At 35.9% G+C, this 12,023-nt stretch overlaps 1 protein-coding gene across 2 annotated transcripts in view; it reads left to right on the forward strand.

Annotated features, from left to right (window-relative positions):
• The window catches only part of ARL6IP6 (ARF like GTPase 6 interacting protein 6), a 43,099-nt gene extending 31,994 nt beyond the window's left edge, over positions 1–11,105 (forward strand). For both annotated transcript variants that reach the window (XM_004032656.5, XM_031008533.3), the window contains exon 4: positions 10,083–11,105. In XM_004032656.5, coding sequence (XP_004032704.1) covers positions 10,083–10,176 — 94 coding nt within the window. In that variant the 3' untranslated portion in view covers positions 10,177–11,105. The remainder of the gene's footprint in view (positions 1–10,082) is intronic.
• Positions 11,106–12,023: the final 918 nt, after the last annotated feature.

The following is a 12,023-nucleotide window of genomic DNA, read 5'->3' on the forward strand; positions in this document are numbered from 1 at the left end:
GTTGTAATGAGCCTTTCTTTGTAACTACATCTCCATTGGCATTTTAGACTTATTGAATAATATTTTTTATTTATTTTCATTTTTATTTCAGAAATGTTTTGCAGTATAAAAGAACTTCATCTCAGCGTAATAAAATCCACATTTAGGAATCCTGACTTTTACTTAAAGAAACATTCTGGTTTTGCCATTGGGTACTCTATTTTACTACTTATTCTTTCATATGGTCAAATGAAGAGTCACATCTTAACAATGTTGATTTAGCAGGTTAAATTATATCCATTAATTTTCATCATAGATCGGTCTCCTTAATTGACTCTTTGGGACTAAAATATTTATATCCTCTGCATCATTGTTGTAGTTTTAGGTACAGGTAATGTTGACCAATAACCTGTTTTAATAGGTAAAAAACTGTACATAATCTTTTTGAGGTGTTTTTTAGGATTATTTCTTGCTACCTGGGATACTTACAGAAATGTAGAACTGAGACCGAGCGCAGTGGCTCACGCCTGTATCCCAGCACTTTGGGAGTGCTGGGTGGATCACCTGAGGTTAGGAGTTCCAGACCGGCCTGGCCAACATGGTGAAACCCCATCTCTACTAAAAATACAAAAATTAGCTGGGCATGGTGACGCGTGTGTTTGTGACCCCAGCTACTTGGAAGGCTGAGGCACGAGAATTGTTTGAACCTGAAAGGCGGAGGTTGCAGTGAGCCAAGATCACACCACTGCACTCCAGACCAGGTGACAGAGCAAGACTCTGTCCAAAAAAAAAAAAAGAGAGAGAGAGAGAGAAAGGAAGGAAGGGAGGGGGGAAGGAAGGAAATGGAAGGAAATAGAAGCGACCTTAGGTTCATCTGGTCCAGTTTTTCTCCTGATAAGCATGAAATCTTAAGTTGGAGTTCCACTTCTGGTTCTTTTCTTTTCCCTTTACACAATGATACCTCTTTTGTCTGTCAGTCCATTGCTGTACCTTTTAAAACCTGGGTCAAAACTTGTATCATTAAGGAAACTTAACCTTGTTAATAATATTGTTTGCTCTGCTCGTTTACATTTTATATCCAGTTAACACAAAAGCATTTTAAAGCAAAGGAATGTTTTAGGAAAATTCATCTGTACAATGTATTTAAGTACATGGAGAGAATGTCAGCAACTTAGAATTTCTTTGTGAATTTGTTTTAACCTGTCACATTCGTATATGCAAATAATAATTGTAGTAACATCTCCACAAATAGTCATGCCATTTTCAAAAAATATATAAGCCTTGTAAATTTTGAAGTAAAATGGAAGGTCTTCAAAGTGAAACATTTCTATAATGTTGCCATGAAACCGTGGGATTTTTTTTCTTGTTTTTTTCTTTTACCTCATTCAGTAATGCAGTCTTATCTACTACCCACTTTTGAAGTTTGGCAGTATTAATAATAAATGCTGTAGTTTTACTTGAAATTTTTTAATTTTTATCTGATCAAGTTTCCCATGTTTGACTTTTTTTTTATTTTTAGTTGACACATAATAATCATATTCATTAGTGGAATACAGAATGAATGATAGTTCCATACAATGTGTAATGATCAAATCAGGCTAATTAGCATATCCATCACTGAAAACATTTATCATTTCTTTGTATTGTGAGCATTCAAAATCTTCTCTTAAAGCTTTCTGAAAAGATGCAATAAGTTACTGTTAGCCATATTTACCCTAAAGTGCTATAGAACACTAGAAGTCATTCCTCCTATCTGATCGTAATTTTGTATTCGTTAACTAACCTCCTGCTATCCTCTCTCACCCCACCCACTGCTGTTTCTTCCCCGGCTACCCCACCACCCTTCTCAACCTCGAATAACCACAGTTCTACCTTCTACTTCTATGAGCTCATTTTTTTTAAGCTTACACATGTGAGTGAGAACATGTGATATTTATCTTCTTATGCCTGACTTATTTCACTGAATGTCCCCCAGACTCATCCATGTTGCCAGGAATGACAGTATTTCATTTTTTTTTAATGGCTGAATAGTATTCTGTTGTGTATATGTACCACATTTTCTTTATCCATTCATCTGTTGATGGACACTTAGATTGAGTCCATATCTTGACTATTGTGAATGGTGCTGCAGTAAACATGGGGTACACATATCTCTTGAATATACTGATTGTCCTTTCTTTGGGTAAATACCCAGTAGTGGAATTGCTGGATTATATGGTAGTTTCATTTTTAGATTTTTGAGAAACTTCATACTGTTTTCCATAATGGCTATATTAATTTATATTCCCATCACCATGTTAGACTATTACACAGGATTTCAGAAATTATAGTCATTTTGCTTTATTGATCTAAATTACATAATAAAGGTAAGTTGCTTCTGATCAGGCTTATTCTTCTGGGATTAGGTCCTTTTCCTTTCCCTTATCTTTGTCTTCATGAAATTGTAGAAGAACCAATGAATAAAAATTACATATTCTCTATTCAGTCTTTTCAAACCCCTCTACCCTTCTGTTACCATTTGCCTAACAGTGTTTTCCTGCTTCAGAGTATGGAAATAAAAAGTCATGACCTGCAATAATAAGAACCATTTTGGAATCCATAGTAGACTCTGTGATGAAACTGAACAAAACTGAAACCAAGCCTGGGCAACATGGCAAAACCGTATCTCTACAAAAAATTAGCCAGGTTTGGTCGTGCGTGCCTCTAGTACCAGGGTTACTTGTAGGAATGCCTTGAGTAAGTTGTCCAGGTCGTTGGCATTTTGAACAAAGAATTGAACAAAACCCTCAAAGTAACAAAGGAACAAAATACATGAACGAAGCAGCGACAGCAGGGATTTATTAAAGTGAGAAAGTGCTCCACAGGGTGGAATTGGGCCCGAGCAAGCGGCTCAAGGGCCTAGTTACAAAGTTTTCTGGGTTTTAAGTACTCCTTTTGAGGTCCCTGTTGGCTGCCTCTCATCTGGATGAAGGATTTGGTCTTTTGCTAATTAAAGGCTGAGGTGAATAGGCACCCTATGCAGGATGTTTGCCCTTTCCATCTGAGATGTAGTGGAAGCGAGAAGGTTGTAGGGAGAATAATAGTCTTTGATCCTTTGTTACTCCGGTGTGGGGAGATGGGGCTTTTCCTTTCAGTTTAGCTTTAAGAAGTGTGCCTTAATTGGCTTTAGGTTCCCTGCCCTAGACCCAGGTGTTTTCCCTTTGATTGAACTTTAGGAAATTGGCCTTAGATTCCCTGCCCCCAGATTTTGGTGTTTCTCTTTTAGGAGGTTAGCACAGATTGGCCTTAAATTCCCTGCCTCCAGACCCTATTCTCCTGCCTCACCAGCTACTTGGGAGGCTGGAGTGGGAGGATCATCAGAGCCCCGAGAGGTGGAGGCTGCAATGAGCCATAATCATGCCACTGCAGTCCCGCCTGGGTAACAGAGTGAGACCCTATCTCAAAAAAAAATAAAAGCAGGAGACTGAAAGGAAGCCACCATTCTTTTTACTCCGTGTAGATATGACAGCTCTTTTGAAAATAAGCCGAATCTTGATTACTTCTACACTGCTAAATAAAAAACTGATTCTTCGGAATAAGGAGGAAGGGACCTGTAAAGAATTAATTATAGGTTTTGTTCCTCTGACCTAAAAATGCCTTATTGGTAAAACATCTCATCACCACCACCCACATACATACGCTCAGAAACATAGATCTGTTTTTAGATGCTGTAGTCTATTCAGATGCCTTTTTTATTTCTGTATCAGTTTACTTCTTTTTAAAATTACTTTGATTTTAGGTTATGATTTGAAATTTTAGAATATTTATTCTTTTTGCACATTTATTGTATCAGTTGAACTGAGTATCAAAATGCCAATTTTCTAGCAAGAAAAATCCTATTGAACTACTACTGAGATCTCATTGAATTTATAGGTATTTATTAAAAAAAAAAAAAAGAAATTGACACCTTTACAATGCTGAGTATTCCCAAAAAAAAGAAATTGACACCTTTACAATGCTGAGTATTCCCAGGTTATGGTGGAGACCTCCCTTCATTCAGGTCCTCTTTTTTTTTTTTTTTTTTTTTTTGACGGAGTCTCGCTCTGTTGCCCAAGCTGGAGTGCAGTGGCGCAATCTCAGCTCACTGCAAGCTCCGCCTCCTGCGTTCACACCATTCTGCCTCAGCCTCACGAGTAGCTGGGACTACAGGCGCTCGCAACCACGCCACGCCCAGCTAATTTTTTGTATTTTTAGTAGAGACGGGGTTTCACCATGTTAGCCAAGATGGTCTCGATCTCCTGACCTTGTGGTCCACCCGCCTCGGCCTCCCAAAGTGCTGGGATTACAGGCATGAGCCACCACGCCCGGTCCAGGTCCTTTTTAATGTCTGACAGTAAAGTGTTTTTTTGTTGTTGTTGTTTTTCATATAATTTACATAGGATAAAACTTTACTCTTAAAATGATTAAGTAGTTTTTAATATTTTCACTAAAAACTACTGAATAACAATATTCAGCAACCATCACTGCTAGAACATTTCTGTCACTCCAAAATGAAAACCCCATACCCATTAGCAATCACTGCACCATTTCCTCCTGCCTCTATCCCCTGGAAACCCATAGTCTACTTTTCGTCTCTATGGATTTGCCTATTTTGGACATTTCATATAAATGGAATCGTACAGATTTTTTTTTAATGTAGTCTTTTGTGTTTACTCCTTTCACTTAGCGTACTGTTTTCAAGGTTCATCCATATTGTGGCATATGTCAGTACTTCATTCCTTTTTAAGGCTGCATTGTTTTCCGTATGGATATACCATTTTTTTAATCCATTCATCAGTTGACGGACATTTGGGTAGTTCTACTTTTTGACTATTAGGAATAATGTTGCTATGAACACTCAGGTACAAGTTTTTGTGTGACTTGTTTTCAGTTTTCTTGGATATATACCTAGAGTGGAATTGTTGGGTCATCTGTTAACTCTGTGTTTAACTTTTTAAGAAACCTCCAAACTGTTTCCTACAGCAGCTGTATCATTTTACATTCCCACCAGCAATGTTCAAGACTTCTGATTTCCCCACATCCTCACCAACACTTGTTTTCTTTTTCTTTTTTTAAATTATAACCATCCAAGTAGTGAGTAAGATGTGCTGTATCTCTTGTGGTTTTTTTTTTCCATTTCCGTATAACTAATGACATTGAGCATCATCAGCTTTTCATGTCCTTATTGGCTATTTGTATGTATGTGGGCGGCAAGCCACCCAGGTGCCAAGGCAAGAGACCGAGGGCACGAGCTGTTCCAGTATAATAAAATATATAAAATAAGAATAGTTATACTAGATATAGATCATAGATATGATTATATATGAATATCATTAATCATTAGTTTGTAGCAATTACTCTTTATTCCAATATTATAATAATCCTCTCTCTACAATCATAACCTAGGAAAAACCAGGCCATACAGAGATAGGAGCTGAGGGGACATAGTGAGAAGTAACCAGAAGACAGAATGGGAGTCTTCTGTTATGCCTGGCCAGGGCCACCAGAGGGCTCCTTGGTCTAGCGGTAATGCCAGCGTCTGCGAAGACACGAGTTGCCAAGCGGACCATGGTCTAGCGGTAGCGTCAATGCCAAGGGAAAACACCTGCTACTTAGCAGACCGGGAAAGGGAGTTTCCCTTTCCCCGGGGGAGTTTAGAGAAGACTGTACTCCTCCACCTCTTGTGGAGGGCCTGACATCCGTCAGACCCGCCCGCAGTTATCCGGAGGCCTAACCATCTCCCTGTGATGCTGTGCTTCATTGGCCATGCTCCTGGTCCACTTTCATGTTCCATCCTGTACACCTGGCTCTGCCTTTTAGATAGCAGTAGCAAAATTAGTGAAAGTACTAAAAGTCTCTGATATGCAGAAATAATGGCATAAGCCTGTCTCTCTCTCTTCCTCTCTCTCTCTGCCTTGGCTGCCAGGCAGAGAAGGGCCCCCTGTCCAGTGGACACGTGACCCACGTAACCTTACATATCATTGGAGATGAGTCACACTCTTTACCCTGCCCCTTTTGCTTTGTATCCAATAAATAACAGCGCAGCTAGACATTCGGGGCCACTACTGGTCTCCGCGAATTGGTGGTAGTGGTCCCCCGGGCCCAGCTGTCTTTTCTTTTATCTCTTTGTCTTGTGTCATTATTTCTGCACTCTCTCATCTCCACACATGGGGAGAAAACCCACCGACCCTGTGGGGCTGGACCCTACATGTGTATATCTTTGGATAATTGTCTATTCAAATCCTTTGCCCTTTTAAAAATTTGACTTTTTGTCTTTTTATTTTTTACTTATAAGAGTTATTTTATATCTTAGTAGACTCTATCAGATATAAGATTTGCAAATATTTACCTCCATTTTATGGGTTTTCACTTAATAATGTCCTTGGAAGCACAAAGGTTTTTAATTAGATGATGTCTAATTTATGTTTTTTCTTTAGTTTCTTGTGCTTTTGTTGTCATATCTAAGAATCTGTTGCTTAATTCAAGGTCATGAAGATTTATACCTATGTTTCCTTCTAAGAGTTTTATAGTCTTAGTTCTTGTATTTAGGTCTTTGGTCCATTTTGAGTATATTTTGTATATTGTGTAAGGTAGAGGACCAAATTCATTCTTTTGTGTTTAGTGTCCTATAACACAAAAAATACACATTAATTTGAGATGAGTTATAGATCTAAATATCAAAAGAAGAAAAGTAAAACCTCATTAAGATACAGAATATCTTCATAACCTTGGAGTAGTCAAAGATTTAATGAAAAAGCCACCAAAAAAGCACTAGCCATTTTTAAAAATATTAACTGGACTTTATTCAAATTAAGAACTTCTGTTCATCAAAAGATCTTATTAAGAGAGTAAAAAAAGACACACCATAATAAACATTATTCACAACACATATCTTTAACAAAAGATTTGTATCTAGAATACGTAAAGAACTCTATAAACCAATAGAAAAAAATGAGAAAAAGTTTTGAACACAAACATCAAAAAAGAGGCTTTCTGAATGGTCAGTAAGTACATTAATCATCAGAAAAATAAATATTAAAACCACTACAACATACTCTGCAGACCTACTAAAATGGTTAAAATTTAAAACACTGATAATACCAAGTGTTCATGATGATGTGGAACAACTTAAACTCATACGTTGATAGTGGAAGTGTAAATTGGTACAACTATTTTGGGAAAATGTTTCATACTTTCTACTAAAGCCTAATGTATATCTACCTTGTAACTCAGCAGTTCTACTCCTAGGATCTATCCAAGAGAAATAAGTGCAGATTCCCACCACCCACCGAAGACGTGTTCATAGTATCTGTATGTATAGGAGCCCCAAACTGGAAACACCCATCAGTAGTAAAATGGGCAAATACATTTTGCTATATACTGCAGTAGAAAAGAACAAACTAATACTACATACAACATGGATGAATCTCACAAAGACAGTACTGAGCAAAAGAAGGCAGACGCAGAAAAATATTTATTGTATGATGCCATGTAGATGTAGTTTCAAGAGCAAGTGAAACTAATCTTGGTGACAGCCCTCAGTATTGCAGTTACCTCAAGATCTGCAGGAGGTAAGTTGAATATTTAAAAGGGATCTTTTTGCAGTGCCAGAAATGTTCTCTATCTTTATGTGGTTGATGAGTATATGAGAGTCTACCACAGTAAAAATGCATTGAACTGTATGTAAATGTTAGACATTTGCATTTTACTGGTATGCTTTAATTAAAAAAGTGAAATGCATGTATAGATACAGATTGGATGAGGCAGACATTGTATTTAATTATCATTTATTGAAGATATTAAACTCATTAATTGAAGATAATATTTTCATTTTACTTGAGTCAATTTTAAATAAGTCCTCTATAGAGTTTTGACAAAGGAGAACCATAATTCCTTCAGTCTTTGTTAACAGACTTTAGAGATCACAAATGAGAGTCACAAGAGAGAAAGCCTGCAGGGATTGTCTGTCTTCCTCCAAAGAGGAAAATCATGGTGAATATTTTGAAAAGAAGCTTTAAATTAAAGCAAGTGATTCTTCAAAGATTTAAGTCCTTTACTTAGCAGTAGTCTGTGACAATTGCTACAGTGTTCCCAGTGGGAATATGGTACATTTGAGATGACAAAGACTAGGAACCACTACTCCCGAGCATTTTTTCATTGCCATTAAAATGCATTGCTTTGCCTGCTTAGTAAGGAAGTCACTGAACATTTGAGCATGTACATCTCAGTAAAATTCAATTCTACCACCATTGTAGTTGTCGGCTTAGTAAACTGAACTTTAAAGGTTTTTCTATTTTTGTGGGATTGTGAGGATCACAAACTACTAAAACAGAACAATTAACTCTGGAAACCTTTTGATGATTAACTTTATTGGGTGAGTACAGTCATCCCCCTTTATCTGTGAAGGACTGGTTCCAGGATTCCACACAGGTATCAACATCTGAGGATACTTGAAGTCTCATTCAAAAATGGCTTAGTATTTGCATATAACCTAAGCATATCCTCTCATATACTTTAAAACATCTCTAGATTATTTATAATATTATACCTAATACAATGTAAATGTTATATAAATAGTTGTTGTATTGTTCAGGGATTGACAAGGGAAAAAAGTCTATACATGTGCTGTACTGATGCATTTTTTTTTTCAAAATATATTCTACCTGCTTGGTTCATTTCGCAGATGTGGAACCCACTGATACAGAAGACCGAACTGTATTAATTTAAAAGTTTTTTGGATCGTCACTAAATATTTTATGATGAATGATAATGCTGATTGTTCAACTTTAGGTTTCTGTTCACTAGTCATCAACATATATTTAAGGAATTTCTTTTTTAAAGGGACAAAGCATTATACCTATTTTACGATGTAGATAGGTAATATAGGTAGGTAGATTAACCCTTAATAACACGTGAGAAGCATCTTAGACTAGCCCTAGTTGGGTAAAGAAAGGTTGAGTCGAAAGTAAATAATAACTCCCTTGGAACAGAGCAGGGGACTGTCAGGAAGCATCAGGGTCTATGTAGCTTCAGATGAATGCAAAGGGCTCTTCTTTGAAGAACATACCTTCTTCAATCTCTGCCACAGATATTGTGCAACTGGAATCACTATGAGGTGCTCTTCAAGTGTTAATTCACAGCTAAGTGCTTCTCTGGCTTTGGCTACTCCTTAGGAAAGGAGGAGAGGATATGAGTATTTATGACCGTCTCAGTCCGGGGCCCTTACTGCTTTGTCTTTTGGCTTTTACTTCTGCTAGTGCACCTTCCTGTGTGTCCTCAATTTGTTTTGCTCCAGAAAGGAGAGTATTCTGTTCTGCCTTCTAGAGAGTCTCAGTTGGATACTACCTTCTTTTCTTTTTAATATGTCTGATTCTTACTAGGATAAGCAAATAGTATTATTGCAATACAGTTAGTGGGAAAAACTGTTGTAAGATTGTTACAAGATAAAGGAAACAAATGTCAGGGAATATTCATGCGCATAAGAGTTATTAAACTAGTTGGCACTCCTAGCAATCATAAAAGAGATGTGTCTTTGCTGATTCTTAAGAACTCATTGAAAACCACTTCAATTAAGTAACCTATTAGAATGATAGCTGAAATATCTATGAAAGACATAGGGAGTTCCTTCATATAACCTAAAAGTGGTGCAAACAGAACAAATACTTGAAATAATATGTATTTTAAGTTAAATCAAAGTAAGAACAGACAGCACGGAAACACACCGCTAATTAATGAAAGAACTGTTTGTAAAATAACAAAACTTATACCTTAGAATTAGGTTATGGCTACACACAGTGACAATGAAACACAGTAAAGAAATAATAGGGATGAAACTCAGCATTGCTCATCAGTAATGATTTGAAACAACTATAATTGTTAACCAGTACAGTTTTGACACAGGACTTAATAAGATCTATCCACTATTTATCCTGCAGATGTCCAATATTCTTTAAGTTTTGTATTCATATGTGAACATTTGGGAAATACACTCCAAGGTCATAAGTATTTTCGATGAAAACTTTTGGTGTCTTTGTTATACCACATTACATTTTTCTTTTTTGATTTGTGTTTTTCTTTTTTTCTAGGAAACTGACTGGACATTCTTTCCACATGGGCTATAGCATGGCAATTTTGAATGGCATCGTAGCTGCTCTTACTGTAGCATGGTGCCTCATGTAAACCCACACTGGAGCGATATTGTTGGCAAAACTTAATCATGATTGTTTTGTAATAACAAGAAGGAGCATCACTGTCTACTCAGAAGACTGAGAAACCTGCTGTTCATTATGTAGTTCAGATATTTATCACAATCATCCTCATAATGGAAGACCTTTTAAAGCATTGTTTTAGAATGTCTGAGTATTAAGATACAGATTAATTGGGAATATCTGAGTATTAAGTTTTAAGTACTTTCTTCAGAGTATAAGATGTTTACCTCATCTTTTTACTTCTGTGTGTGTAGTTCTTTCAAGTTGTAGGAAACATTTTAATGGAATTTAAACTCAAAAACTTGAATACAGGACAATGCTTGCCTTTTCATGTATGTACTACATTTTTTGCTAAGAAATACTGATATTTCTGTTTAGTTGAGCTAGAAATACTTATTATTTATACATTTAGGAAAGCAAATAATGCCTACTACTCCGACTTTTATAGAAGCTACTTTTAAATCAGAATATTTAATTTTTGATATTCATATAATTAATGGAAGTTGCATTTATATTTTTTATGGGGCATAGTTCCTTATGTGTTTTTTAATGTATTTTCATACTACATATTGAATTTGTATGTTTTTAAAATTATTACATCTAGACAGCTGTAAACATTATTTTTTTAGCTAGTGCAAACCTAGTACCTGCCATTTTTACTAATTTTTTTCTTTAAAAAAAGCAAAAAAGCACATTGACCTAAGTTTAAAATTAAGTAAGTTTATTTTTAACAAAAAATGCCTGAAAAAAGCTAAATTATTTAAGTCATTAAGATATTGAGAAAAAATTTGAAATTTTTACTATTTCTATTTCCACAATTCCAAATATTTATCTTGGTGTATATATTGTTACTTTAACAGAACTTGCATTATTTTGTTTTTAATAAATATAAACATGAAATTTTTGTATGTGAGAATGATTGAACTAGTTTGTTCTTAATCTCAAAAATTTAGTTACCAAAGTAGAAAAGGTATTTTGATACTAGATATTAAAAACTACATATAGTTAATATAATTTTATAATTTTCATAATTAAATGTGCTTCTGTAATTGTGATATTTTGTTTTCTAAGTAATTAAGCCTTAATTTTTCCCCTCTGTTACTAAAGACTTTTAATGTTTAGAAAGTTACCTCAGTTTTAGAAAGATGGACTACTTACAAAGCTGTTTTCCCTGGCCATAGGAAAACTTACAATAAGAAACCATTAAGTAGTCAAACTGCTTATTCAGGCTAAGTGGGAAATGAATTTGTGCAGTGTGTTCCCTTATTATCTACTGAATGTTGTCACCGACTAAACAAGGTTTCTAAAAGTCTCGCATTTCTTTTACTATTTGGTTGGAAATGACTAATACTGCTCCAATTTAAATTATCTGATGTGTGTGTGTGTGTGTGTGTGTGTGTATCTAAATATCAATCCCATGGCTTAAGTATTCCTACCAGAGTGGTGGTTGCCATCAGTCTGTTTTCACTCCCTGCCTTCCTTCCTGCACGCTTAAACTCTTCACCCTTTGACTCCAAAGAGCCCTTTCATTGCAAAGATGTACACAAGTAACAGAATCAATTTATCTTCTCTCCACCACTCTGTAGTCCCACCCACCACCAATGTGAGTAACTCCCTCCAGATTGTTTGTGTCTATTGACTAGGAAAGTTATTAACAGTAGACCCTAGACAGAGATATGTACACCCTAGACACTCATGTGCCGTATAACAACGTTTTGGTCACAACAAACTGTACTTATGATAGTGAATCCCCCCATAAGATTATACTACTGCATTTTTTACTTTTTCTCTGTTTAGATACACAAATATTTACCATTG

Source organism: Gorilla gorilla, chromosome 11 (assembly GCF_029281585.2).
Source record: "Gorilla gorilla gorilla isolate KB3781 chromosome 11, NHGRI_mGorGor1-v2.1_pri, whole genome shotgun sequence".
NCBI lineage: Eukaryota > Metazoa > Chordata > Mammalia > Primates > Hominidae > Gorilla > Gorilla gorilla.